Source organism: Hypanus sabinus, chromosome 22, assembly GCF_030144855.1.
Source record: "Hypanus sabinus isolate sHypSab1 chromosome 22, sHypSab1.hap1, whole genome shotgun sequence".
NCBI lineage: Eukaryota > Metazoa > Chordata > Chondrichthyes > Myliobatiformes > Dasyatidae > Hypanus > Hypanus sabinus.
In genome coordinates this window covers 13,827,539-13,855,429 of record NC_082727.1, presented here as the reverse complement: position 1 = coordinate 13,855,429, position 27,891 = coordinate 13,827,539, and the positions used below count along the sequence as shown (strand labels likewise).

Here is a 27,891-nt window from a genome sequence, read left to right as displayed (position 1 = left end):
AATTTCCTGGGCCATCTCTACTCCCTTTCTTGAACAAGGAAACAAAATCTGCAACCCTCCAACCCTCCGGAACCTCTCCTAACCACATCGATGGTGCAAAGATCATCGCCAGAGGCTCAGCAATCTCCTCCCTCGCTTCCCACAGTAGCCTGGAGTACATCCCGTCCGGTCCTGGTGACTTATCCAACTTGACGCTTTCTAAAAGCTCCAGCACATCCTCTTTCTTAATATCTACATGCTCAAGCTTTTCAGTCCACTGCAAGTCATCCTTACAATCGCCAAGATCCTTTTCCGTAGTGAATACTGAAGTATTCATTAAGTACCTCTGCTATTTCCTCCAGTTCCATACACACTTCTCCACTGTCACACTCGATTGGTCCTATTCTCTCACGTCTCGTTTCACACAATCATTCAGAGTTCCTTGTGTTTTTCTCATGCGACTGCTCTTTGCAATGGGGGTCTCCTGGTCTTTCTGCTTAAACTTGTTAATTTGATTTTTTCTTATTTAATTTTTTTATTTTGATCAGCTCAGGGATTCTGTGGTACTTGTACTGTTTAAGTGGACATCCAATTAGCATTAATCACAGGGTCTTAGTTTTGAGAATGTTACGAATCACGGTGTTACTTGGCTGAACTGCTGGTGTCCTGTTAGAATTCTTCTGAATAAACTTTGGTTTCTACCTTGGAGTCTGTCCTCTGTATCCATGTTCCAACACTGCCAGTGCACATTGTGACACAAAGGATCCTCAACCTGAATCTTTGCTCTGTTACCCTCTCCTGACCTACTGAATGCTTTCAACATTTTCTGTTTTATTTTCAGATTTCAGGACAGCATGGCGGTAGTGTGATTTAGCGCCAGCAACCTAAGTTCAATTCCACCGCTGTGTGTTCTCCCTGTGGAATTTTGTATACCTCTGGTGTATAAAAAGGGTTGCAGATGGTGAAATCAGATAGGAGAGGATGGTGGAGCGTGAAACCCAGTTAATTTGGTTGTATTGAACAAAACTGATCTAAAACAAACAGCAAACTTCGGCAGTTATTTATCAGTTGTTTTAAAATGGTTCCAAATCTTGCTGTTAGAGACAGATGTCAAGCGAAGCAACTTCCCAAGTGGAGAGGTGGAGGATTTACCAGTGCTGCCAGCCAGTAAGGGGCGCTGCAGTCACTGCCTCCACAAATCCAGCCACTGCAATACGGAGCCCAGCTAGCCAGCTGCTGCCAGCTGTTGCTGGCTGTCATGTCTCACTGGCGGCAGCCAGCACTTTCACACCAAGCCACCAGAATCAAACCCTACAAACTAAAGTCCAGGACTGACTCACATTCACGGTGAAGCATTTAAGTCCAGTTGTCATTGCTGGGTCAGAAGTGGAGGGAGCAAGCAACTTCAAATTCCTGGTTGCTAGTAGCTGGCCTGTCCTGGCACTGCACATAGATACCATCACATAAGGCAGCATCCCCTCGTTTCTTAGAAGCTTGAGGAGATTTGGCATGCCATCAAATACTCTAACTTCTACAGATGCATTACTGAATGTTCCCACTTGCTTCAAAAAGGCAACGATTATACCAGTGCCTAAGAAGAATAATGTGAGCTGCCTTAATGACTATCGCCTGGTAGCACTCACATCTACAGTGATGAAATGCTTTCAGAGGTTGGTTATGACTAGACTGAACTCCTGCCTCAGCAAGGACCTGGACCCATTGCAATGTGCCTATCACCACAATAGGTCGACGGCAGACACAATCTCAATGGCTCTCCACACGGCTTTAGACCACCTAGACAACACAAGCACCCATGTCAGGATGCTGTTCATCGACTATAACTCAGCATTTAACACCATCAATCCCACAATCCTGATTGAGAAGTTCCAGAACCTGGGCCTCTGTACCTCCCTCTGCAATTGGAACCTCGATTTCCTAACCGAAAGACCACAGTCTTTACGGATTGGAGATAACATCTCCTCCTCACTGACGATCAACATGGGGTGTGTGCTCCATGTTGCACACACTCTCTCTACGTTTGGTGATATTTATCATCAAGAGCACTCCGTATCCAGGTGTCACTCTCTCCCCACTGCTCCCGTTTGTAAGGAGGTACAGCAGAAGCCTAAACACCAGAGATTCTGCAGAGCAACACGCACAAAATGCTGGAAGATCTCAGCAGGTCGGGCCAGCAGGAATAAACAGTCGATATTTTGGGCTGAGACCCTTCATCAGGATGCCCAGTCCAAAATGTTGACTGCGTATTCCTCTCCATAGATGCTGCCTGACCTACTGAGTTCCTTCAACTTTTTGTAGGTACGGAAGCCTGAAGACCCAAACCACCGAACAGCTCCCAAAGGGAGCAGAACCCTACCTGAGCAATGGGATACCAAGGACCATCTCTGGCACCGCCATGGTCTTTTCTCTTTGCTCTAAGAACTTGTTTTTCAACAGATGTTTTTCTCACTCACTCTTCTCCATCATGTATACCATAGAACCATAGAACACTATGGCGCAGTACAGGCCCTTCAGCCCTCCATGTTGTGCCGACCCATATAATCCTTTAAATAAAAGTACTAAACTCACGCTACCCCATAACCCTCCATTTTTCTTTCATCCATGTGCCTGTCCAAGAGGCTCTTAAATACCCCTAATGTTTTAGCCACCACCACCATCCCTGGCAAGTCATTCCAGGCACTCACAACCCTCTGTGTAAAAAACTTACCCCTGATGTCTCCCCTAAACTTCCCTCCCTGAATTTTGTACATATGCCCTCTGGTGTTTGCTATTGGTGCCTTGGGAAACAGGTACTGACTATCCACCCTATCTATGCCTCTCATAATCTTGTAGACCTCTATCAAGTCCCCTCTCATTCTTCTATGCTCCAAAGAGAAAAGTCCCAGCTCTGCTAACCTTGCTTCATATGACGTTCTCCAAACCAGGCAACATCCTGGTAAATCTCCTCTGCACCCTCTCCATAGCTTCCACATCCTTCCTATAATGAGGTGACCAGAATTGAACACAATACTCTAAGTGCGGTCTCACCAGAGATTTGTAGAGTTGCAACATGACCCCTCTACTCTTGAACTCAATCCCTCCTGTTAATGAAGCCTAGCATCCCATAGGCCTTTAGGCCTTCCTGATGATTATACTTCAGGTAAAATGCACACTCACATTATCTGTGCCTGTGATGCAGCTGCAAGCAGGTTTTTAACTGGACCTGTATCTCACTGGACTTTAATAATCATCTCCCCTTCACTTACTGGCTGATTGGTACACCCATAATGCAGATCCCAGATGTGGCTTGTTGTTGCGTGCAATCCAAATTGCAGGTGTTTTTCATCCTGAGTATCACAGCCCGGACCTGCTGAGGTCCTCTGGCGTTCTGTGCACCTCACAGCATTCCAACCTGCACTCAGTAAGCTTTCAGTTTTGCTTAACAAGAAACTTGGTTGGATGTTGGGCCAGCAGAAAGCGGACAAGGACCACCCCAGGTCAGCAAGTTACTGCTGGGTTCCAAGCGGGTAAGAGGAATGACTCCCTGGGTTCGCGGATCAGCAAGACCAGAGTTCGAGGCCTGGTGCTCAGGGTCTTAACATCTGAGAGTCTGGAGTTTGAGACCTAGTGTTCAGTGCCCTGGGATCAATGCCGAGGATCAAGGCCCAAGGGTCGAATCAGAAGTCCAGAAGTCAGATCCTGTTGGCTAGACAATAGACAATAGGTGCAGAAGTAGACCATTCGGCCCTTCGAGCCTGCACCGCCATTTTGAGATCATGGCTGATCATCTACTATCAATCCCTGGTTCCTGCCTTGTCCACATATCCCTTGATTCCCCTATCCATAAGATACCTATCTAGCTCCTTCTTGAAAGCATCCAGAGAATTGGCCTCCACCACCTTCCAAGGCAGTGCATTCCAGACCCCCCACAACTCTCTGGGAGAAGAAGTTTTTCCTTAACTCTGTCCTAAATGACCTGCCCCTTATTCTCAAACCATGCCCTCTGGTACTGGACTCTCCCAGCATCTGGAACATATTTCCTGCCTCTATCTTGTCCAATCCCTTAATAATCTTATATGTTGCAATCAGATCCCCTCTCAATCTCCTTAATTCCAGCGTGTACAAGTCCAGTCTCTCTAACCTCTCTGCGTAAGACAGTCCGGACATCCCAGGAATTAACCTCGTGAATCTACGCTGCACTTCCTCTATAGCCAGGATGTCCTTCCTTAACCGTGGAGACCAAAACTGTACACAATACTCCAGGTGTGGTCTCACCAGGGCCCGGTACAAATGCAAAAGGAAGAGCTGAGTCTGTGAATTTCTGTGAGCACACTGGTGAGGTCAAAGCCCACTATCTGCAGTCCCTAATCCACTGGAGGCTGGAGGCCTGTTCTGGGGTTAAAGGACTATTTACGTGTATGTGGGAGGGAGGAAGAGAGCTTGCTCTGCTGTTGTTGTTTGTTGCTTGTTGTGTTCTGTGTTGTTCTGCAGAGCATTGTGGGTATGCAATGTTGACTCAAAATCAGAATTAGAATCAGATTTAATCTCACTGGCATACGTCATGAAATTTGTTAACTTAGTGGCAGCAGTACAACGCAATACATGATAGTATAGAAAAAAATAATCAGTTACAGCAAGTCTATATATGTATATTAAATAATTAAATTAAAAGTAGTGCAAAAACAGAAATAATAAAAGTGAGGTGGTGTTCTTGGGTTCAATGTCCATTTAGGAATCGGATGTCAGAGGGGAAGAAACTGTTCTTGAATCGTTGATTGTGTGTCTTTAGGCTTCCATACCTCTTTCCTGATGGTAACAATGTGAAAAGGGTGGTTGGGGTCCTTAACGATGGATGCTGCTTTTCTGAGATACTGCTCCTTGAAGATATCTTGGACATTATGGAGGCTAGTACCCAAGATGGAGATTTTACAACTTTCTGTTGGTACCAGAATGTGCAGCAACCCCAGCACACCCTCGGGTATTGAGGTTGGTACTGCAAACGACGCATTTCACCGTTTTAAGGTAAATAAACTTGAATCTTCAATCTTCCTCTGCTTAAAAAAGATTCAGAAACCTTACTTCTATTGCCCTTGGCAAAGAAAGTTCACTGGCAAGCCTCTGAGAGAAAAAAAATGTTGCCTTATTTTCCCTTAGACAGGTGGCCTCTTAGATTTACACACTGACCCCGCCCCTCCCCCCCTGTTCTTACAACATCCATCCTGTCTACACCTCTCAAGATCTCATATGTTCCAATTAAGTGGCTTCTGACCCTTCTAACTTGATGGATACGAGCCCTGTCCAGGCTCGTATCAAAGTCTCATCAAAGTCAAGGTCAAGGTCAAGTCCACTGTCATGTGCATGTGTCACAACGTAAAGCTTACTTGCAACAACATCGCATAGCATGAGACAGACTGCATTCACAAGAAAAAAATAAACAAATTATACACAATTTTTACAAGAAATAATACAATTAGAACAAAATAAAGCGAAATCCAGATTGAGGTGTTTGTTAGGGTAGGTCGGGGAGGCTAGCTGTTCCTGAACCTGGTAGTGTGGGGCCCTGTAACTCTTGGCTGACGGGCGCTGGCATGGCTGGGTGGTTGGGATCATTGATAACAGAGGTTGCATTCTTGAGGCAGAGCTTTCCCTTAACACAGCCTTCCATTTGCACCATCTCCCACCGTTCATGCATGGCTCCCCAGTCCGGAGAAGGCAGCCCTCTGCCACTTGGAGTTACCGCTCTTTGCGCTGCTGTTTACATTGATTGGAGAACTCACCCTCTGTACCTTGGCGATCTGATCTGAGAGAGTGTCGAGGAGGCGTGTCTTCATAAAGTCAGTCACCTTTACCGTTTGGTCATCGATATAATAACTGTAACAGGCAGACAGTAAAACATGTCAGACCTTCGTCCAAGTATCAGCTTTATTCACCACAGGTATAATAGGAACGTGCTGTGGTGCATTGGTCACGCAACAGAAAACAGCAACACTTAAAAATGATAAAGAATAGCAAATACATAAAATAAGGTTATAAGTATGGATATGGAGTAAAATGTGCATAAATACATAAATACCAGCATGTGTTTACGGTGTAAACAACATTATAAAAAGTGGTTTAAATTGTTTACAGAGCAGTGACAGGGTTAATAGATAGAGGGGGCAGGGGAGCTAACTAGAATGGCTGATCAGTTTGGCACATAAAGTTGTCTACTCTCCAGAGTCAAAAATAAAAACCGATGGTGATACAGATGCTTGGGAGATCAGTTGACACCCATGGAGAGAGAAGCAGAGCTAACATCTCAGAGTACCGTCCCTTCTTCAGAACCTTTATGTTGTAAACCAGAGAAGTCAGGTCAGGAGTAAGCTCCTTAACACTTCACACCTGCTCCATCATAGAGTCGCAGAGCTGTGCAGCACAAAAAACAGGCCCTTCTGTCCACAGTACAAATACTGACCCTTCAGCCCATCCACATGAATCCCATTTGTATAAATTAAGACTGCATCAGTCTATGCATTGCTTAGTTAAGTGTCCGTCTTAAAGAATCTGTGGCCATATTGACAAAATGTAAGTATGACAAGAAAAATCATAAACACAGGAGATTCTGCAGATGATCGTGTGGATAGTCAGAGGCCTTTTCCCAGGGCTGGAATGGCTATCACAAAAGGGTACAATTTTAAGGGGCTTGGAAGTAGGTACAGAGGAGATGTCAGGGGTAAGTTCTTTACGCAGAGAGTGGTGAGTGCATGGAATGGGCTGCCAGTGACGGTGGTGGAGGTGGATACAATAGGGTCTTTTAAGAGACTCCTGGATAGGTACATGGAGCTTAGAAAAATAGAGGGCCATGGGTAACCCTAGGTAATTTCTAAAGTAAGGACATGTTTGGCACAGCATCATGGGCCGAAGGGCCTGTATCGTACTGTAGGTTTTCTGCTTCTAGATGCTGGAAATCCAGACCAACACACACAGTACTGGAGGAACTCAGCAGATCAGGCAGCATCTATAGGGGGGAATAAACATTCAGCATTTTGAGCTGAGGCCCTTCAACAGGTCTGGAATTGGGGTGGGGAGGGAGCCAGAAAACAGAAGGTGGGGGGAGAGGAAGGAGTACAGGCTGGCAGGTGATACGTAAGGCCAGGTGAGGGGCAAGGGAAGCGAGTCGGTGGATAGGGTCTTGCTCCTCCAACCTGATTTTGGCCTAAGCACGGCAGTTAGTCCATGGACTAACACCTCAGAACGAGAATGGAAAGTGGCATTAACATAGTCGACCAATATGATAAGGAGATGTAATGATGTGGTTGCTATGGTGAAAGCCTTCTATTATATCATTACAAATATTTTAAATAAGGTATATTCTTGGCCAAAAATATGCAACAGATCTGTGACAAGTAATCTGCAGTTCTCTGGGAATGTTTTTAGAATATTTGATAAGTGTTATTAATGAGCTGCAAAGTTAATTTAGTCACACAATCAGTTGGATAAATAAGAGCTCGTGGCGTTGGTTGTGTTATTCCCCTGCACAGCAGTCACTTCTCAACCGACACCTCGAAACAGAATAACCCGGTCACTTATCCAACTTGTCTGAGAAGCCTATGTAAGTTCAAAGTGCCTACACATCAGAGATGTCAGTACAGCGAGGAGGATGTCGCCACCCTGAGAAAGCTCGCCCTGCTGTGAGTCAGTGTAACTCCGTGGCCATTTTATTAGGTACACCAGCTCGTTAATGCAAATACCTAATCAGCCAAACATCTGGCAGCAACTCAATGCGTAAAAGCACACAGGCATGGTCAAGAGGTTTGGTTGTTATTGTTTTATTTGTTTGTTTATTCTGGGACTCGCCGCCCAGCAATCTCTCCCCGATTTAACACTATCCTAATCACGGGACAGCTTACAATGATCAAATAAGCCACCAACCGGAGCAGCTGAAGGAAACCCACACGGTCACAGGGAGAAGAACATACAATCCCCTTACGGGCAGCCGTGGGAATAGAACTCGGGTCGCCTGTACTGTAAAGAGTTGTGCTAACCACTACACTACCATGCTGCCCCTTGTTCAAACCAAACATCGAAATGGGAAATGAATGTGATCTAATTGACTTTGACCATGGAATAATTGTTGGTGCCAGGCAGTGGATCTGAGCACCCCAGACACGGCTGATCTCCGGAGGATTCTCACGCATACCAGCCTCTGGAGTTTACAGATAATGGAGCACAAAAGTGGAACACCATCCAGTGAGTGGCAGTCCTGTGGGTGAAAATGCCTTGTTAATGAGAGAGGTCAGAGGAGGATGGCCGGACTGGTTCAAGCTGACAGGAAGGCAACAATACCTCAAACAAACACACATTACAACAGTAACACGAGTAAATCTGCAGATGCTGGAAATAAATAAAAAGATAAATAAAAACACAAAATGCTGGCAGAACTCAGCAGGCCAGACAGCATCTATGGGAGGAGGTAGTGACGACGTTTCCGGCCGAAACCCTTCACCTCAGGAGGGGGGAGGGGAAACCTGATGAAGGGTTTTGGCCCGAAACGTCGTCACTACCTCCTCCCATAGATGCTGTCTGGCCTGCTGAGTTCTGCCAGCATTTTGTGTTTTTACGCATTACAACAGTGTCGTGCCAGAGAGCCTCCCTGACCAAACGACACACCAAACCTCGAGGTGGATGGGCTGCAGCAGCAGAAGACACTGAACATACACTCAGCGGCCACTTTATCAGATACAGGAGATACCGTACAATGTGGCTGCTGGTTGTATGTTCACCCTTCCCATTCAAAACAAGCACTGGAAGAGAGAACCTGGTTCAATGTTAGAACTGCTTTTCCAACACGGTCTCTTTCCCAGGGTGGCTCCCCAGCTCTAAGCAGCTGAACCCTAACTTTCCCTTGTTTCAGTTCACTCACTTCGACACCGAACTGATTTCAGGACCTTCAAGGGCTCTATAACTCATGTTATCAGTATTATTTAAAATTATATTTTTCTATTTGCAGTTTGTCTTCTGGTTCACATTGATTGCTTGTCATTCTTGGTTTATGTGTTTTTTTTCATTGATTCTATTGTATGTCTTTGTTCTGCTGTGAATGCCTGCAAGAAAATGAATCTCGAGGTGGTATAGGGTGACATTTACATACTTTGACTATAAATTTACTTTGAAGTTCAGGGCACATTCAAGACGCCCAGTAGCAAGCTCGTTACTGTAGGAAATTTTTGGCTTGGCAAATCTGATGTACTCAAATCATCCAGGGACACATCCGGAAGCTTCCCGAGTTTCATGCGCCAGATTTTGCCTTCCAAGAATTTTTCTGAATTTTCCAAAGGCTTATAGCAAGTAGACTGGGGAGAAAAGTAAACATTCACAGTTTGAATTTAACAAAGGTCTGCAAGAAATTAAAGAATCCCTCAGGGCAAGGAACACACACAAGCTGCTGGAGGAACTCAGCAAGTCAGGCAGCATCTATGGAGGGGAATAAATAGTCACAGTTTTGAGCCAAGACCATTCATCAGGACTATCCCTTAGGGTATGGATTGTTTTCTGTGCAGAGTCTGAAAGACACCTAGACTATTATTTACCCCTGCTGTTGTGCAGCATTGATCTTATCGAGGATCTGTAAACCAGATGAAGGGTCTTGACCAGAAACACCAACTGTCCTTTTCCCTCAAGAGAAAGGTACAGCACAGAAGTAGGCCCTTCAGCCCATCTCATCCATGCTGAAACCACTTAAACTGCCTACTCTTATCAGCCTGCACCAGGACCATAGCCCTCCATACCCCTCCCATCCATGTACCTATCCAAACTTTGCTTAAGTATAGAGATCGAACTTGCATGCACCACCATTGCTGGCAGCTCATCGCATACTCTCACGACCCTCTGACTGAAGAAGTTTCCCCTCATGTTCCCCTTCAACTTTTCACCCTTCCCCCTTAACCCGTGTCTTCTGGTCATAGTCCCACTCAACCTCAGCAGGAGAAAAGCCTGCTTGCATTTACCCCATCTCTATCCCTCATAACTTTGTATACCTGTATCAAATCTCCCCTCAGTCCTGCCTTACTCGTGGAGTTCCTCCAGCATCTTGTGTGTTACTTTATTAGAGTGGTTTGCTGCACGATAGACAACCAGACACGCCCGATGACAATGTATCAATGCAATTCCGCCCTTCATTTTGCCTCTTTGATGGCTACAGCACATGAGCTGTCCCACCAAAGGAAGATGTTGTGGCAAAGTTTCTTATCGAGAATCTGGAAGTGGTTCCAATACTCAATAGCATCACTCTGTACTTACAGCAAAGAGACAGGACTTCCAGTTTATGCTGTGTTTCATTCTCCCCACCCCTCTCCATCTAATGCCATGAACATACCTTTCTTTCTTGCCTCATTATTCCACATTTCCCACTATTCTCTGGACCATGAAGTCTACGTAACATTCAGAATCAGAATCAGATTTACTATCACAGGCATACATTGTGAAATTTTTAACCCGGTGATATTTAACCCGATTCTGATTCAAGATGCAAGACTCAGATTTATTTATCAAAACACTTCATGAGATGCGTCATTGGCGTTAACACCTAAGGGTGTGCTGGGGGCAACCCGCAAGGGTCACCACACACTCTGGTGCCAACATGGCATGCCTGCAATGCTTGGCAGAACAACACAGAACACAAGAATCAATAAAACAAGTTCCCACTCACATACCCCATGCACGCACACGGTCCTCCAACCCAGGCAGGCTCGTCCTCCAGTGGACTTGGACTCTGATTGGCAGACATTGGACTTTCAGCTTCCCCAACAGACTCGCAGAGATTAGCCAATGGCTTCTCACCGACTTTCCATCCTTGACCGTCAGTATTAACCCCTCGACCTGTCCGTCACTGAGTAGGGAGGTAGGTCGCATCTGGAATTATTTCCAGGTAGCAGACGATTTCCCTCCATGCTGCCCTGACATATTGGAAAATCACAAGTTACAGCAATGGCTTGCCATTGCCTTCTGCTGGGTGAGTTTTTTTTAAAGAGATCACCAGCTCTTAACGGGAGCTGGCTGGATTCGAACTCGGGACCTCTCGCCTCGAAGTACAGCGCTGATGCCGGTACGCCACCAGCCGGCCATCACTGAACACTAGGCATTAAACTCCACTCTATCCGATGACAAGACCCAAATTCCTGCTGGATTTATTATTTTATGACACATCCTCTTATCCTTTTCTCTATCCTCCCACCCTTTCTCTGTCCTCAGGACAACCCTCAAAACTTCTCCTTCTCTTTGGGGAAAGCCCCAAACTGTTTCCTGGTTCCTGGTAAATCTTTCCTGCACCTCCTTCAACCTCTCAGAGTGCCAAATCGAGTTGAGGGTCCAGCCAGTAACTCTGCACGACAATTTCTTTCACACTTGCACATGGCAGCAGTGCAAGTCCGGGGCAGACCAGTGGTTGGACCCCAATCCTCTGCTCTGCTCCGGTCTTCATGAGGGAGTTCTGTGGCAGAGGAGGAATGCACAGGAGGAGCACTTGGATGTAACTGGTCCCCAGCTGATACATGGATGGAAACTCATTACCTTAATCACCATCCTGGTAAAACAAACCATGGGTGATCTGACACAGAATCAGGTTTATTGGGGATGGCACGGTGACGTAGCAGCTAGCACAACATGTCACAGCGGTGGCTGTGAGATCGGCGTTCGATTCCCGCCGTCGTCTGTACAGAGTTGGCACGTTCTCCCTGTGCAGCTTTCCTCCGGATGATCTGGTTTCTTCCCACAGCTGTGCGGGATTGGGTCGGCAAGCCGTAGGCGTTCTGTGTTGGTGACAGAAGTGTGACGACACTCACACAACTGCCCAGCACAATCCACGCGGATTTGATTTGACACAAGCTTCGACTGGCATGTTATGAATAAAGCTGATCTCTAATCTCTCTCTTAACTATCACTGACATACTTTGGGAATTTTTTGTTGAATTATTTTACTTTATGTTTGTTTACATTAATTCTATTTGAATACGTTTTATATGTCTCCAGCCATCAGAAATTTGAAAGCGGATTGAACTCCACTTCCCACTTCTCAGCCCAGCTCTGCATCCTATCGATGTGCAATTGCAACCTAAGAAAGCCTTCTGATGTGGGACAATGTTCATTAGAGCTTTGAGGGATGATAGGTGATCTTCTTGGAGCATCTTAAACAGAGGGATCGCGGAACGCAGATACAATGAAAGCTGTGTCACAGCTGACAGAGTGGCGACGAAGGCTTTTGGCACGCTGGGCTTCATCAGTCAAGATGTTCATTAAAGAAGCTTGGATGTTTCGTTGGATATTGTGTTCAGTTTTGGCCTCCCTGCTGTAGGAAAGATGCTATTAAGATGGAAACGTATGGAGGAAATTTATGAAGTTGGTGCTGGGACTCAAAGGACTGCACTGTGGGGAGAAGCTGAGCTGTTTGGGACTTTGTCCACGGGAGCATAGGAGAACGAGGGGTGATCTTCTAGAGGGGTATAAGATGAGTACCATAAAAAGGGTGAATGGGCAGTCTATTTCCTAGAACTGGGGAATCAAGACTAGAGAGCATAGCTTTAAGTGGCGGAGGAATGATCTAATAGGAACCTGAGGACAACTTTTTTTTACCCTGATAATCTTCCATTTATGGAGTAAGCTGCCAGAGGAAATTGTTGAGTCATTTAAAAAAATACTTGTACATGTATGTGGATGGGAAAGATTCAGAGGAATATGGAGCAAAGGTGGGGAGATGCATCTAGCTTAGATAGGAGTCCCGTTGGGCACGGACAATGAGTCGAAGAGCCTGTTTCCATTTTGTTTCTATGACTCTAATTAAGATCTCAAAGGGGTTTTTACTGTGTGGATGCAGAAAGGACAATTCCTCACATGGAGAATCTATGATGGGACATAAGCTATTGAACACGATGGAGGTAATGGGGATTCTCTTCTCTCAGAAGACTGTAAAGCTTTGGAATTTTCTGCTTTGGAGTTATGGAGACCATCAAATAATTCCAAGCCGGAAGGGTTTGCTTTCACTGTTAGGTCATGGGAAACAAGTAGAAAAGTAGAAAAGTGTTGTGCGGGCCAAGATCACACCAGTAACAATATTACTGAAAGACGGGCAGGCTCAAGGGACCACGTAGTCTTCTCCTGATCCAAACTGATATGTTTCTCATACAATCTGCATCTGTGTGCGTGCAAAGTACCACTGCATATAATTACTGCATTGGCAGTAGTTTGTCCTCTTGCATTAAAATGCAAATAAGATTCCGTTGGAACCCAATAAGAAATTTTGCTACACGTTAATAAATGAAACACGTTAAAATTAAATGAAAAACAAGTATGATTGATGGTCCTCTCAGTAGACCTTGCCAGCATCCTCCCCAATGCCTCACAGCTTTAAACAAGTATTCCCTCTGGGTGAGGTTTGAAACAAATATCATGACTGTCCCATAGGAAGCAACAGGACTTGACGTGATGAAAATTTCTTATCAATTACCTTTCCAAAGCACTTCAGCACTAGTATATTGACACTGCTATCCTGGAGGTAGATAAAGCTAGCACTAAAAGCAAATCTTGGCTCCTTATGTAATTAGAACACAAACTGGGCAGGCATTAATAACCTCTTTACCAAGATATCTGATTATCTTAAGATCTGCATTTATATAGCACATTTGATCCCAAAATGCTGCCTTTATAAGATTATAAGACAATAAACCATAAGACATAGGAGCAGAATTTGACCATTCAGCCTATCAAGTCTTCTCCTCCATTCCATTCTTGTTGACTTACTATCCCTCTCAACCCTATTTTCCTGCCTTCTCCCTGTAACCTTTGACACCCTTCCTAACCAAGAACCTATCAGCCTTCCCTTTAAATATATCCAACAACTTGGCCTCCATAGCCATCTCTGGCAATGAATTCCACATATTCACCACCCTCTAGGTAAAGAAATTTCTCCTTGTCCCTGTTCTTAAGTGTTGTCCTTCTATTCTGGGAACAACCCGTGGCCACAAGTTCTAGACTCTCCCACTATTGGGAACATTCTCTCCGCATCCATTCTATCTCGGCCTTTCAATATTTGATAGAGTTCAAAGAGATTCCCCACCCACCCCCACATACACTTCATTCTTCCAAACTCCAGTGAGTACGGATCTAGAGCCATCAAACTGTCCGCACATGTTAACCCTTTCATTCCCGGGATCATTCTTGTAAACCTCCTCTGGATCCTCTCCAATGCCAACACATCCTTCCTACGAAGGGTGCAATGTAGGAAAACAAGCTATGCACTGAAGTCTACATAAACAGAATGGAGATTCTGCAAAATGATTGAACTCTTAGTGGTTCTATTTGAGGAGAACTATTAAACAGACCACTGCAGTTAATTCCTCCATCATCAAATTAGCAGACAACAACACAATGATTGGATTAATTACAAATAACAATGGAACAGCGTACAGAGAGGAGGCGCAGAAGCTGTCTGAATGGTGCAATAAGTGTAACCGTTCATTCAACATCAAAATGAACGAAAGAAATTATCACTGATTTCAGGATATCCAGAAGATATGAATGAGTCCCATTACTTCCAAACAGTGAAGCAGTGGAAAAGTGCTCCAGATTTAAGTTCTTGAGAGTGAACATCACAGAGAGCTCTCTTGGAGAAGGTGATAGGTGAAACCGGGAGTTGGAGTGTGGAGGGGTGAAGTATGGAGCTGGGAAGTTGACTGGTGAAAGAGATGCAGGGCTGGAGAAGCGGGAATCTGACAGAGAGGACGGAAGGCCACGGAAGAAAGAGAAAAGGAGGAGGAGGAGCACCAGAGGGAGGAGATGGGCCGGCAAAGGAGATATGGTGAGAGAGGGAAGAGGGGATGGGGAATGGTGAAGAGGGGGCATTACTGGAAGTTCAAGAAGTTCAGTTTGGAGGCTACCCAGACAGAATATAAGGTGTCACAAACAAGAGAAAATCTGCAGATGCTGGAAATCTGAGCAACAGGCAAAGATTTTCAGTCCGAAACATCCACTGAGCAATTTTCCTTAGCTGCTGCCTGGCCTGCTGAGTTCCTCCAGAATTTTGTGCGTGTTCCTTTGGATTTCCAGCATCTGCAGATTTTCTCTTGTTTCTGATTGGCCTCTCAACCTCCACTTTAAATATACCCAGTGACTTGGCCCCTCTAGCCATCAGTGACAATAAGTTCCACAGATTCAACACCCTCTGGCTAAAGGAATTCCTCCTCATGTTTGTTAGTTCTGTACCTGGGATGGAACTCAATCCTACAACCTTTGGGTTTGAGCCTGGAATGGTGATACCGAGCCAAGGTTGACTCTATGCTCACTCTGATATCCTGCTCTGTTGACTTCCTTCTCAACATGGGAGGACTGTGGCTCTGAGCTGTGATCTGGTGCTTTAACGCGCAGGCCTGAACCTCCCAGGTTAATTGAGAGAGGAAAGGACATCTGATTGTTGGAGTGACCCAGAACTCTCCCTGGCATTTGAACACAGGTTCCTTACATCTGTACTCAGGGAAATCATTCCTGGAAAGGAGAGAACTGGGCTGAGGCTTGTGGAATGTTGCAAATGAAAGTAAAGCAAGTAACTTAAGGGGGGAGGAAGGGAGAGAAGGAGGGAAAGTGAGAGAGAATGATAGAAAAAATAAATAAAAGGAGGTACAGGTAGGGAGCTCCACTCAAATGTTAAAAGGGAAGTGGCTCTGCAAAAAAAAACATGTTTAAGACATTGTGCTAGAAAAGAAAAGAGATATACATTTTATCAAACTGTTACACGCAGAAAACGGTAGTACTCTATAATCCCACCAGCAGAGCGCAACCCAGTTTAATGACCTCACCAGGCCAGCTAAGGTACATAATATTACAAATGCCATGACACAGCAAGAAGACACAACTCCAGCTTATCCAGCACCTTACAGTGTTAAAGAATAAAATAAACACACTCTTAGTATCAGAAATCCTTATAACTTCCCTCCATCCGAAAAATATACAACTATGCTCAAAGTTAATGCGCCATAGTCGTGCAAGTTGATAGAGTGATTAAGAAGGCTTATGATGTGTTGGCTTTCATGAAGCATGGATTGAGTTCAAGAGCCATGAGGTAATGTTGCAGCTCTATCAAACCATGGTTAGGCAACATTTGCAATATTATGTTCAGTTCTGGTCACCACATGTGAAAGCTTCGGAGAGGGTGCAGAGGAGATGCTGCCTGGACTAGATGTGTGTTTTATGAGAATAGGTTGAGTGAGCTGGGGCTTTTCCCTTTGGAGTGAAGGAGGATGAGGGGTGGCTTGGTAGAGGTGTACAAGATGATAAAAGGACAGCCAGCATCTTTCTCCCAGGACAGAAATGGCTAATATGAAAGGGCATAATTTTATTAGAGGGAAGTACAGGGGGGATGTCAGAGTTAAGTTCTTTACACAGAGGGTGAGTGGAGAGAGCATGGAACCTGTTGCCAGGATTGGTGGTAAACACAGATACATTCGGGGCATCTGGGGGAAGGTAACAATCTTGAGGAACGAGGACAGCCATCTCACTCAAAAACATGCCACAGTCACCAGCTTCAGAGTGTTTGTACCAGTGAAAGATTGATTGATTGCAACACACACAAAATGCTGGAGGATCTCAGCAGGTCAGGCAGCATTCTCAGAGGGAATAAACGGTTAACATTTCAGGCTGAATCCGTTTCTCAGGACACTGATGTCTTGATCGGTCCTGATGATGGGTGGCAATTCTTGCATTTGAAATGTTAAATTGGTAATTTGGTCACATGTACAGTCACATGTTCTGAGGTACAGTGGAAATCTTGCTTTGCAGGCTGTCCATACAGATCATTTCATAGCATTCAGGTGGTACAATGAAAATAATAACACACAGCACAATACGGGGGATGCACAATAGCGTAGTGGTTAGCATAATGAAATTGCAGTGCCAACCTGGGATCAGTTCGGCTGCTGTCTGTGAGGAGCTTGTACATTCTCTCTGTGACCGCATGAGTTTGTTCTGAGGGGTGGGTGGAGGGGTGACAAGCTCTCACAACCTCTGAAATGCTACCAATGGTGTGCATCTCACATACCCTCTGACAACCAAGTCCAGGACCTGGCCTTCATGTGGGGCTTAGCTGAAACGCTTCTACTGACAAGAGAAGGGGCAAAGGCGGGTTACTGGTGCCCGTCGCTTCCGGCCGTGGAGAAAGAAAACTCTGATCTCAAACCTCGGCTGTCTCGCAGCCACAGCCATTCGTGAGTAATCTCTGAGGAAAAATCCAGAGCTGGAGACCCTGACACATCCCTACATTGAGTTCAGCACTGTTTAGTAACTCCTGCTTGGTGCCGAATTGTATCGGTTTCAGCCGTTCCTTTGGATTGCTCAGCTGCGTGGAGAGGGGGAGCAACAGCTCGCTGTCCATAACGTACTGCCCAGGCTTGTGTATTACACCTATTGCAACATGCACGGTTGACCCCAACCATCAGAGGCCACAATACACACACGTCGCTGAGATTCCCTGCATTTATTTGGGACACTATGCCACTTAATTTGGACAGGAGTCTGCTGCCGAACAGGTCCTAGCTGGTGTCAGTCGCACACACTTGTTTTTTTATGACCCTTTCGTTGTAACTATTTAATACTTAAGACTATAAGATCTAGGAGCAGAATCAGACCATTTAGCCCATCGAGTCTGTGCTGTCATTTCATCATGGCTGATTTATTATCCCTCTTAACCCCATTCTCTTGCCTTCTTCCTGTAACCTCTGATGCCCTGATTAATCAAGAACCTTTCAACTTCCACCTTAAATATCCAATGTCATGGCCTGCACAGTTGTCAGTGGCGATGAATTCTATTGATTCTCTACCCTCTGACGAAAGAAATTCCTCCTTATTGCTGTTCTAAATGGATATCCCTCAATCCTGAGGTTGTGCCCTCTGGTCCTAGACTCCCCCACTACAGGAAACGTCCTCTGCGCATCCACTCTATTCAGACTTTTCAACATCTGATGGCTTCTGTAATGTTTTGTTACTTCAGAAATTAATCAAAAGCTCGGGTGTGAATTTGGCTTTTCTGCTTCAGCGAGGCATTCGCATGTGATATGGTGATATATCGCATGTGACATATCGACCTATTTTCTAAATACCCAGCGACTAATCAAGATTGAGGGCACTTGCATCTCCCTGCGTTACACGCTGGCAAAGTGGTGGATGCTGACTTGTTATGGAAGATCCTGGGATACATTCCTGGGGATGGCATTTGAATTTGCTCACCTGACCAATGGGTCAGATTGCTGAATGTGTATGACGACTCCTTACTACATCGCAGAAGGGATGCCACAATTGTCAATCCTTTTTGAAGACAGGGGAAAAGACTGCTGAGGAAATTATCTGACTGCTCACATTTTGGCTTTCTGTTTTGGAGGGAGCCGGGGGGGGGGAGTAGTCTATTCCAGCCAACCTTGACTCAGGGTATGGTAACAGCCTTGAGGGACTTGAGCCTTATAGCCTAGATGGAGTGAGTACATTGAGGGCCGGTGTTTCTTTGTGAATTACTTGTTTAATTGGAAGGTCTTGACCCTTAAAGTGATTTCCCCACCTGACAGGGAACGCTGGTGTAGGCGGTACGATGAGCTCAGGTGCAAGTCAGTGGAGATGGCAAGTGTGAACAGGAACAGTAACCTGGGATGGTGTTGTGAAGGTGGGCACCCCCCGGACACTGACTGGCACTTATTGGAAAAGCAGTCCCTAGGCCTACCCGTGACTCCGCGCAGGCTGCTGCAGCTGATATGTGGTGCCGTGCATGTACCACCCCACTGCCTGGATTAGCACCTTGCCCATGCTGGTCGGCATAGTGAGAGGGCTATTGCAGAGGAAGGAAGGCTTTGAATGATAGCCGTTCCCAGCATGGTACTGCCAGAGTTTCCCGGGAACTGATTTTGATGGCCTTAGATTTCCTGCTCACAAGGAAAGGTGGCAAATGCTGTTATTGGTCAAGAATGCTGCACCTACATTCCTGATGGGTCAGGGAACATCACTCACCTGCTTGATCACATCTAAGAGTCAGTGTATAAGATTAAATGGGGGAATCAACTCATTTTCTATTCCACTCTGGGTTGGCCTGATAAATTACTTTCTTCTGCCCAGCTCCTTTCAGAAAGAATGGAGTGACATTTCCAATATTCCAGTCCTCCAGAACCATTCCAGAATCTAGTGATTCTTGAAAGATCATTACTAATGCCTCCACAACTTCATCAGTTACCTCTCTCAGAACCCTGGGGTGTACACCATCTGAACCAGAATTATCTTTGTAATAGTGCAGGTTTTTAAATCATACTTCCAGGTAGATTTAATTTTGTTAAAGGGGGCTTTCCTCAACATCACTAACGTACCTCGAATAGTCGATGTTAAACCTTTACCCAATAGGTTCATACGAAGAAACAAGTCCACAACATTTTTATCGGGTACCTCAGGAAAGTTTGGTATTAAAGGGTTGATAAAATGTCTGATTTGGGGATATCTAGAGAAATGAGTGTTAGGGAGACCAAACTTTACGGACAACTGTTCAAAAGTTGCAGAGCGCTTGCCTATGAAAAGATCTTCAATGCCCTTTCTGTGCCAGTCTAGAAATGTTAAATCCTGCATAGAAGGCTGAAAAAGATGATTATGTAGGCTTGGAATTCAATTCTCAAGTCAGTTAGTTCAACTTCTCTATGTGTTCGCCACTGACTTTTACAGTTCAAGGTTGTACACAGGGCTCATATGTCTAAAACTAAAGTATTGCAGTTCAATCCTGATATTAGTCCCTGTTGCGATAAGTGTAAAGGGGGGGCGAGGCCTCTCTTATTCATATGTATTGGGCTTGCCCAGGCTTGGAGAAATTCTGGAGAGATTTTTTTTTAACTCTATCTCATATACTTAATTGCTATTTGGAAACTAACCCTCTGATTGCTCTTTTCAGCACCTCGGGAGAAGCTGACATGCATCTGACTCCGACTAAATGTCATACATTGTCTTTTGCCTCTCTTTTGGCCAAGGGTGCAGTCCTTCGTAGGTGGCGAGGTGCTGCCCCACCCGTTCATGCTCAATGGCTCAGAAGCATTATGTCCTGCTTACCCCTTGAAAAGATTTATTATTCACTTCTTAATTCGGAAATAAAGTTCCAAAAGGTGTGGGGACATTCCCTTGAATATCTTCACAATTCCCATTCAGATTAAGGGAGCATGCCTCTCTATTTCTTTTGCATTTAAATCCCTTACATCCAGCTTCTTTTGGTTAAGATTTTTTTTTGTTGTGTAAACATATCATAGTTCAGGTAGCAGGCAATATACCTTCTCTTTATGAATACATCTCTGTGGTGATAAAAGTTGTGATTAACTTTTTTATACATCGTAAGGCTGGCTTGGAGTTGGGTAGTGGGAGGGTGGTGTGGTAAAGCTGGCTTGGAGTTGGTAGTGGAAGGGTGGGGTGGGAAAGCTGGCTTGGAGTTGGTAGTGGGAGGGTGGTGTGGTAAGGCTGGATTGGAGTTGGTAGTGGGAGGGTGGGGTGGTAAAGCTGGCTTGGAGTTGGTAGTGGAAGGGTGGGGTGGTAAAGCTGGCTTGGAGTTGGTAGTGGGAGGGTGGGGTGGTAAGGCTGGATTGGAGTTGGGTAGTGGGAGGGTGGGGCGGAAAAGCTGGCGTGGAGTCGGTAGTGGGAGGGTGGGGCGGAAAAACTGGCTTGGAGTTGGTAGTGGGAGGGTGGGGTGGTAAGGCTGGCTTGGAGTTGGTAGTGGGAGGGTGGGGTGGTAATGCTGGTTTGGAGTTGGTAGTGGGAGAGTGGGGTGGTAAAGCTGGCTTGGAGTTGGTAGTGGGAGGGTGGGTGGTAAAGCTGGCTGGGAGTTGGGTAGTGGGAGGGTAGGGTGGTAAAGCTGGCTTGGAGTTGGTAGTGGGAGGGTGGGGTGGTACAGCTGGCTGGGAGTTGGGTAGTGGGAACGTGGGGTGGTAAGGCTGGCTTGGAGTTGGGTAGTGGGAGGGTGGAGTGGTAAGGTTGGCTTGGAGTTGGTTAGTGGGAGGGAGGGGTGGTAAGATTGGCTTGGAGTTGGGTAGTGGGAGGGTGGGGTGGTAAAGCTGGCTTGGAGTTGGTAGTGGGAGGGTGGGGTGGTAAAGCTGGCTTGCAGTTGGGTAGTGGGAGGGTGGGGTGGTAAGGCTGGTTTGGAGTTCGGTAGTGGGAGGGTGGGGTGGTAAGATTGGCTTGGAGTTGGGTAGTGGGAGGGTGGGGTGGTAAAGCTGGCTTGGAGTTGGGTAGTGGGAGGGTGGGGTGGTAAAGCTGGCTTGGAGTTGGGTAGTGGGAGGGTGGGGTGGTAAAGCTGGCTTGGAGTTGGTAGTGGGAGGGTGGGTTGGTAAGGTTGGCTGGGAGTTGGGTAGTGGGAGGGTGGGTTGGTAAAGCTGGCTTGGAGTTGGGTAGTGGAAGGGTGGGGTGGTAAAGTTGGCTGGGAGTTGGGTAGTGGGAGGGTGGGTTGGTAAAGCTGGCTTGGTGTTGGTAGTGGGAGGGTGGGTTGGTAAGGTTGGCATGGAGTTGTGTAGTGGGAGGGTGGGGTGGTAAAGCTGGCTTGGAGTTGGGTAGTGGGAGGGTGGGGTGGTAAAGCTGGCTTGGAGTTATTTAGTGAGAGGGTGGGGTGGTAAGATTGGCTTGGAGTTAGTTAGTGAGAGGGTGGGGTGATAAAGCTGGCTTGGAGTTGGGTAGTGGGAGGGTGTGGTGGTAAGGTTGGCTTGGAGTTGGTTAGTGGGAGGGTGGGGTGGTAAAGCTGGATTGGAGTTGGGTAGTGGGAGGTTGGGGTGGTAAAGCTGGCTTGGAGTTGGGTAGTGGGAGGGTGCGGCGGTAAAGCTGGCTTTGTTGGGTGGGAGGGTGGGGCGGTAAAGCTGGCTTGGAGTTGGGTAGTGGGAGGGTGGGGTGGTAAATTTGGCTTGGAATTGGGTAGTGGGAGGGTGGGGCGGTAAAGCTGGCTTGGAGTTGGGTAGTGGGAGGGTGGGGCGGTAAAGCTGGCTTGGAGTTGGTAGTGGGAGGGTGGGGTGGTAAAGCTGGCTTGGAGTTGGGTAGTGGGAGGGTGGGGCGGTAAAGCTGGCTTTGTTGGGTAGTGGGAGGGTGGGGTGGTAAGGCTAGTTTGGAGTTGGGTAGTGGGAGGGTGGGGTGGTAAAGTTCGCTTGGAGTTGGTAGTGGGAGTGTAGGTGGTAAAGCTGGCTTGGAGTTGGTAGTGGGAGGGTGGGGTGGTAAGGTTGGCATGGAGTTGTGTAGTGGGAGGGTGGGGTGGTAAAGCTGGCTTGGAGTTGGTTAGTGGGAGGGTGGGGTGGTAAAGCTGGCTTGGAGTTGGTAGTGGGAGGGTGGGGTGGTAAGGTTGGCATGGAGTTGTGTAGTGGGAGGGTGGGGTGGTAAAGCTGGCTTGGAGTTGGTTAGTGGGAGGGTGGGGTGGTAAAGCTGGCTTGGAGATGGGTAGTGGGAGGGTGGGGTGGTAAGGTTGGCATGGAGTTGTGTATTGGGAGGGTGGGGTGGTAAAGCTTGGCTTGGAGTTGGGTAGTGGGAGGGTGGGGTGGTAAAGCTGGCTTGGAGTTGGTAGTGGGAGGGTTGGGTGGTAAAGCTGGCTTGGAGTTGGGTAGTGGGAGGTTGGGGTGGTAAAGCTGGCATGGAGTTGGGTAGAGGGAGGGTGGGGTGGTAAAGCTGGCTTGGAGTTGGTAGTGGGAGGGTGGGGTGGTAAAGCTGGGTTGGAGTTGTTAGTGGGAGGGTTGGGTGGTAAAGCTGGCTTGGAGATGGGTAGTGGGAGGGTGGGGTGGTAAAGATGGCTTGGAGTTGGGTAGTTGGAGGGTGGGATGGTAAAGTTGGCTGGGAGTTGGGTAGTGGGAGGGTGGGGCAGTAAAGCTGGCTTGGAGTTGGGTAGTGGGAGGGTGGGGTTGTAAGGCTGGCTTGGAGTTGGGTAGTGGGAGGGTGGGGCAGTAAAGGTGGCTTGGTGTTGGTAGTGGGAGGGTGGGGTGGTAATGCTGGCTTGGAGTTGGGTAGTGGGAGGGTGGGGTGGTAAAGTTGGCTGGGAGTTGGGTAGTGGGTGGGTGGGGTGGTAAGGTTGGCATGGAGTTGTGTAGTGGGAGGGTGGGTTGGTAAGGTTGGCATGGAGTTGTGTAGTGGGAGGGTGGGGTGGTAAAGCTGGCTTGGAGTTGGGTAGTGGGAGGGTGGGGTGGTAAAGCTGGCTTGGAGTTATTTAGTGAGAGGGTGGGGTGGTAAGATTGGCTTGGAGTTAGTTAGTGAGAGGGTGGGGTGATAAAGCTGGCTTGGAGTTGGGTAGTTGGAGGGTGTGGTGGTGAGGTTGGCTTGGAGTTGGTTAGTGGGAGGGTGGGGTGGTAAAGCTGGATTGGAGTTGGGTAGTGGGAGGTTGGGGTGGTAAAGCTGGCATGGAGTTGGGTAGAGGGAGGGTGGGGTGGTAAAGCTGGCTTGGAGTTGGTAGTGGGAGGGTGGGGTGGTAAAGCTGGCTTGGAGTTGGGTAGTGGGAGGGTGCGGCGGTAAAGCTGGCTTTGTTGGGTGGGAGGGTGGGGCGGTAAAACTGGCTTGGAGTTGGGTAGTGGGAGGGTGGGGTGGTAAATTTGGCTTGGAGTTGGGTAGTGGGAGGGTGGGGCGGTAAAGCTGGCTTGGAGTTGGGTAGTGGGAGGGTGGGGCGGTAAAGCTGGCTTGGAGTTGGTAGTGGGAGGGTGGGGTGGTAAAGCTGGCTTGGAGTTGGGTAGTGGGAGGGTGGGGCGGTAAAGCTGGCTTTGTTGGGTAGTGGGAGGGTGGGGCGGTAAAGCTGACTTGGAGTTGGGTAGTGGGAGGGTGGGGTGGTAAATTTGGCTTGGAGTTGGGTAGTGGGAGGGTGGGGCGGTAAAGCTGGCTTGTTGGTAGTGGGAGGGTGGGGTGGTAAAGTTGGCTTGGAGTTGGGTAGTGGGAGGGTGGGGTGGTAAGGTTGGCATGGAGTTGTGTATTGGGAGGGTGGGGTGGTAAAGCTTGGCTTGGAGTTGGGTAGTGGGAGGGTGGGGTGGTAAAGCTGGCTTGGCGTTGGTAGTGGGAGGGTTGGGTGGTAAAGCTGGCTTGGAGTTGGGTAGTGGGAGGTTGGGGTGGTAAAGCTGGCATGGAGTTGGGTAGAGGGAGGGTGGGGTGGTAAATCTGGCATGGAGTTGGGTAGAGGGAGGGTGGGGTGGTAAAGCTGGCTTGGAGTTGGTAGTGGGAGGGTGGGGTGGTAAATTTGGCTTGGAGTTGGGTAGTGGGAGGGTGGGGCGGTAAAGCTGGCTTGGAGTTGGGTAGTGGGAGGGTGGAGCGGTAAAGCTGGCTTGGAGTTGGTAGTGGGAGGGTGGGGTGGTAAAGCTGGCTTGGACTTGGGTAGTGGGAGGGTGGGGCGGTAAAGCTGGCTTTGTTGGGTAGTGGGAGGGTGGGGCGGTAAAGCTGGCTTGGAGTTGGGTAGTGGGAGGGTGGGGTGGTAAATTTGGCTTGGATTTGGGTAGTGGGAGGGTGGGGCGGTAAAGCTGGCTTGTTGGTAGTGGGAGGGTGGGGTGGTAAAGTTGGCTTGGAGTTGGGTAGTGGGAGTGTGCGGTGGTAAGGTTGGCATGGAGTTGTGTATTGGGAGGGTGGGGTGGTAAAGCTTGGCTTGGAGTTGGGTAGTGGGAGGGTGGGGTGGTAAAGCTGGCTTGGAGTTGGTAGTGGGAGGGTTGGGTGGTAAAGCTGGCTTGGAGTTGGGTAGTGGGAGGTTGGGGTGGTAAAGCTGGCATGGAGTTGGGTAGAGGGAGGGTGGGGTGGTAAAGCTGGCTTGGAGTTGGTAGTGGGAGGGTGGGGTGGTAAAGCTGGGTTGGAGTTGGTAGTGGGAGGGTTGGGTGGTAAAGCTGGCTTGGAGTTGGGTAGTGGGAGGTTGGGGTGGTAAAGCTGGCATGGAGCTGGGTAGAGGGAGGGTGGGGTGGTAAAGCTGGCTTGGAGTTGGTAGTGGGAGGGTGGGGTGGTAAGGCTAGTTTGGAGTTGGTAGTGGGAGGTTGGGGTGGTAAAGCTGGCATGGAGCTGGGTAGTGGGAGGTTGGGGTGGTAAAGCTGGCATGGAGCTGGGTAGAGGGAGGGTGGGGTGGTAAAGCTGGCTTGGAGTTGGAAGTGGGAGTGTAGGTGGTAAAGCTGGCTTGGAGTTGGTAGTGGGAGGGTGGGGTGGTAAGGTTGGCATGGAGTTGTGTAGTGGGAGGGTGGGGTGGTAAAGCTGGCTTGGAGTTGGTTAGTGGCAGGGTGGGGTGGTAAAGCTGGCTTGGAGTTGGTAGTGGGAGGGTGGGGTGGTAAGGATGGCATGGAGTTGTGTAGTGGGAGGGTGGGGTGGTAAAGCTGGCTTGGAGTTGGTTAGTGGGAGGGTGGGGCAGTAAAGGTGGCTTGGTGTTGGTAGTGGGAGGGTGGGGTGGTAATGCTGGCTTGGAGTTGGGTAGTGGGAGGGTGGGGTGGTAAAGTTGGCTGGGAGTTGGGTAGTGGGTGGGTGGGGTGGTAAGGTTGGCATGGAGTTGTGTAGTGGGAGGGTGGGTTGGTAAGGTTGGCATGGAGTTGTGTAGTGGGAGGGTGGGGTGGTAAAGCTGGCTTGGAGTTGGGTAGTGGGAGGGTGGGGTGGTAAAGCTGGCTTGGAGTTATTTAGTGAGAGGGTGGGGTGGTAAGATTGGCTTGGAGTTAGTTAGTGAGAGGGTGGGGTGATAAAGCTGGCTTGGAGTTGGGTAGTTGTAGGGTGTGGTGGTGAGGTTGGCTTGGAGTTGGTTAGTGGGAGGGTGGGGTGGTAAAGCTGGATTGGAGTTGGGTAGTGGGAGGTTGGGGTGGTAAAGCTGGCATGGAGTTGGGTAGAGGGAGGGTGGGGTGGTAAAGCTGGCTTGGAGTTGGTAGTGGGAGGGTGGGGTGGTAAAGCTGGCTTGGAGTTGGGTAGTGGGAGGGTGCGGCGGTAAAGCTGGCTTTGTTGGGTGGGAGGGTGGGGCGGTAAAGCTGGCTTGGAGTTGGGTAGTGGGAGGGTGGGGTGGTAAATTTGGCTTGGAGTTGGGTAGTGGGAGGGTGGGGCGGTAAAGCTGGCTTGGAGTTGGGTAGTGGGAGGGTGGGGCGGTAAAGCTGGCTTGGAGTTGGTAGTGGGAGGGTGGGGTGGTAAAGCTGGCTTGGAGTTGGGTAGTGGGAGGGTGGGGCGGTAAAGCTGGCTTTGTTGGGTAGTGGGAGGGTGGGGCGGTAAAGCTGGCTTGGAGTTGGGTAGTGGGAGGGTGGGGTGGTAAATTTGGCTTGGAGTTGGGTAGTGGGAGGGTGGGGCGGTAAAGCTGGCTTGTTGGTAGTGGGAGGGTGGGGTGGTAAAGTTGGCTTGGAGTTGGGTAGTGGGAGGGTGGGGTGGTAAGGTTGGCATGGAGTTGTGTATTGGGAGGGTGGGGTGGTAAAGCTTGGCTTGGAGTTGGGTAGTGGGAGGGTGGGGTGGTAAAGCTGGCTTGGCGTTGGTAGTGGGAGGGTTGGGTGGTAAAGCTGGCTTGGAGTTGGGTAGTGGGAGGTTGGGGTGGTAAAGCTGGCATGGAGTTGGGCAGAGGGAGGGTGGGGTGGTAAATCTGGCATGGAGTTGGGTAGAGGGAGGGTGGGGTGGTAAAGCTGGCTTGGAGTTGGTAGTGGGAGGGTGGGGTGGTAAATTTGGCTTGGAGTTGGGTAGTGGGAGGGTGGGGCGGTAAAGCTGGCTTGGAGTTGGGTAGTGGGAGGGTGGAGCGGTAAAGCTGGCTTGGAGTTGGTAGTGGGAGGGTGGGGTGGTAAAGCTGGCTTGGACTTGGGTAGTGGGAGGGTGGGGCGGTAAAGCTGGCTTTGTTGGGTAGTGGGAGGGTGGGGCGGTAAAGCTGGCTTGGAGTTGGGTAGTGGGAGGGTGGGGTGGTAAATTTGGCTTGGATTTGGGTACTGGGAGGGTGGGGTTGTAAAGTTGGCTTGGAGTTGGGTAGTGGGAGGGTGCGGTGGTAAGGTTGGCATGGAGTTGTGTATTGGGAGGGTGGGGTGGTAAAGCTTGGCTTGGAGTTGGGTAGTGGGAGGGTGGGGTGGTAAAGCTGGCTTGGAGTTGGTAGTGGGAGGGTTGGGTGGTAAAGCTGGCTTGGAGTTGGGTAGTGGGAGGTTGGTGTGGTAAAGCTGGCATGGAGTTGGGTAGAGGGAGGGTGGGGTGGTAAAGCTGGCTTGGAGTTGGTAGTGGGAGGGTGGGGTGGTAAAGCTGGGTTGGAGTTGGTAGTGGGAGGGTTGGGTGGTAAAGCTGGCTTGGAGTTGGGTAGTGGGAGGTTGGGGTGGTAAAGCTGGCATGGAGCTGGGTAGAGGGAGGGTGGGGTGGTAAAGCTGGCTTGGAGTTGGTAGTGGGAAGGTGGGGTGGTAAGGCTAGTTTGGAGTTGGGTAGTGGGAGGGTGGGGTGGTAAAGTTGGCTTGGAGTTGGTAGTGGGAGTGTAGGTGGTAAAGCTGACTTGGAGTTGGTAGTGGGAGGGTGGGGTGGTAAGGTTGGCATGGAGTTGTGTAGTGGGAGGGTGGGGTGGTAAAGCTGGCTTGGAGTTGGTTAGTGGGAGGGTGGGGTGGTAAAGCTGGCTTGGAGTTGGTAGTGGGAGGGTGGGGTGGTAAGGTTGGCATGGAGTTGTGTAGTGGGAGGGTGGGGTGGTAAAGCTGGCTTGGAGTTGGTTAGTGGGAGGGTGGGGTGGTAAAGCTGGCTTGGAGATGGGTAGTGGGAGGGTGGGGTGGTAAGGTTGGCATGGAGTTGTGTATTGGGAGGGTGGGGTGGTAAAGCTTGGCTTGGAGTTGGGTAGTGGGAGGGTGGGGTGGTAAAGCTGGCTTGGAGTTGGTAGTGGGAGGGTTGGCTGGTAAAGCTGGCTTGGAGTTGGGTAGTGGGAGGTTGGGGTGGTAAAGCTGGCATGGAGTTGGGTAGAGGGAGGGTGGGGTGGTAAAGCTGGCTTGGAGTTGGTAGTGGGAGGGTGGGGTG

The 27,891-nt window shown here is 48.6% G+C and overlaps 1 protein-coding gene across 1 annotated transcript in view; it reads right to left on the bottom strand.

The window, feature by feature from the left end:
* Positions 1–27,891, bottom strand: part of hpse2 (heparanase 2) — a 461,866-nt gene that overhangs the window by 118,732 nt on the left and 315,243 nt on the right. The window contains exon 7 of the mRNA XM_059947076.1: positions 5,754–5,847. Within this exon, the coding sequence (XP_059803059.1) occupies positions 5,754–5,847 (94 nt within the window). The remainder of the gene's footprint in view (positions 1–5,753; positions 5,848–27,891) is intronic.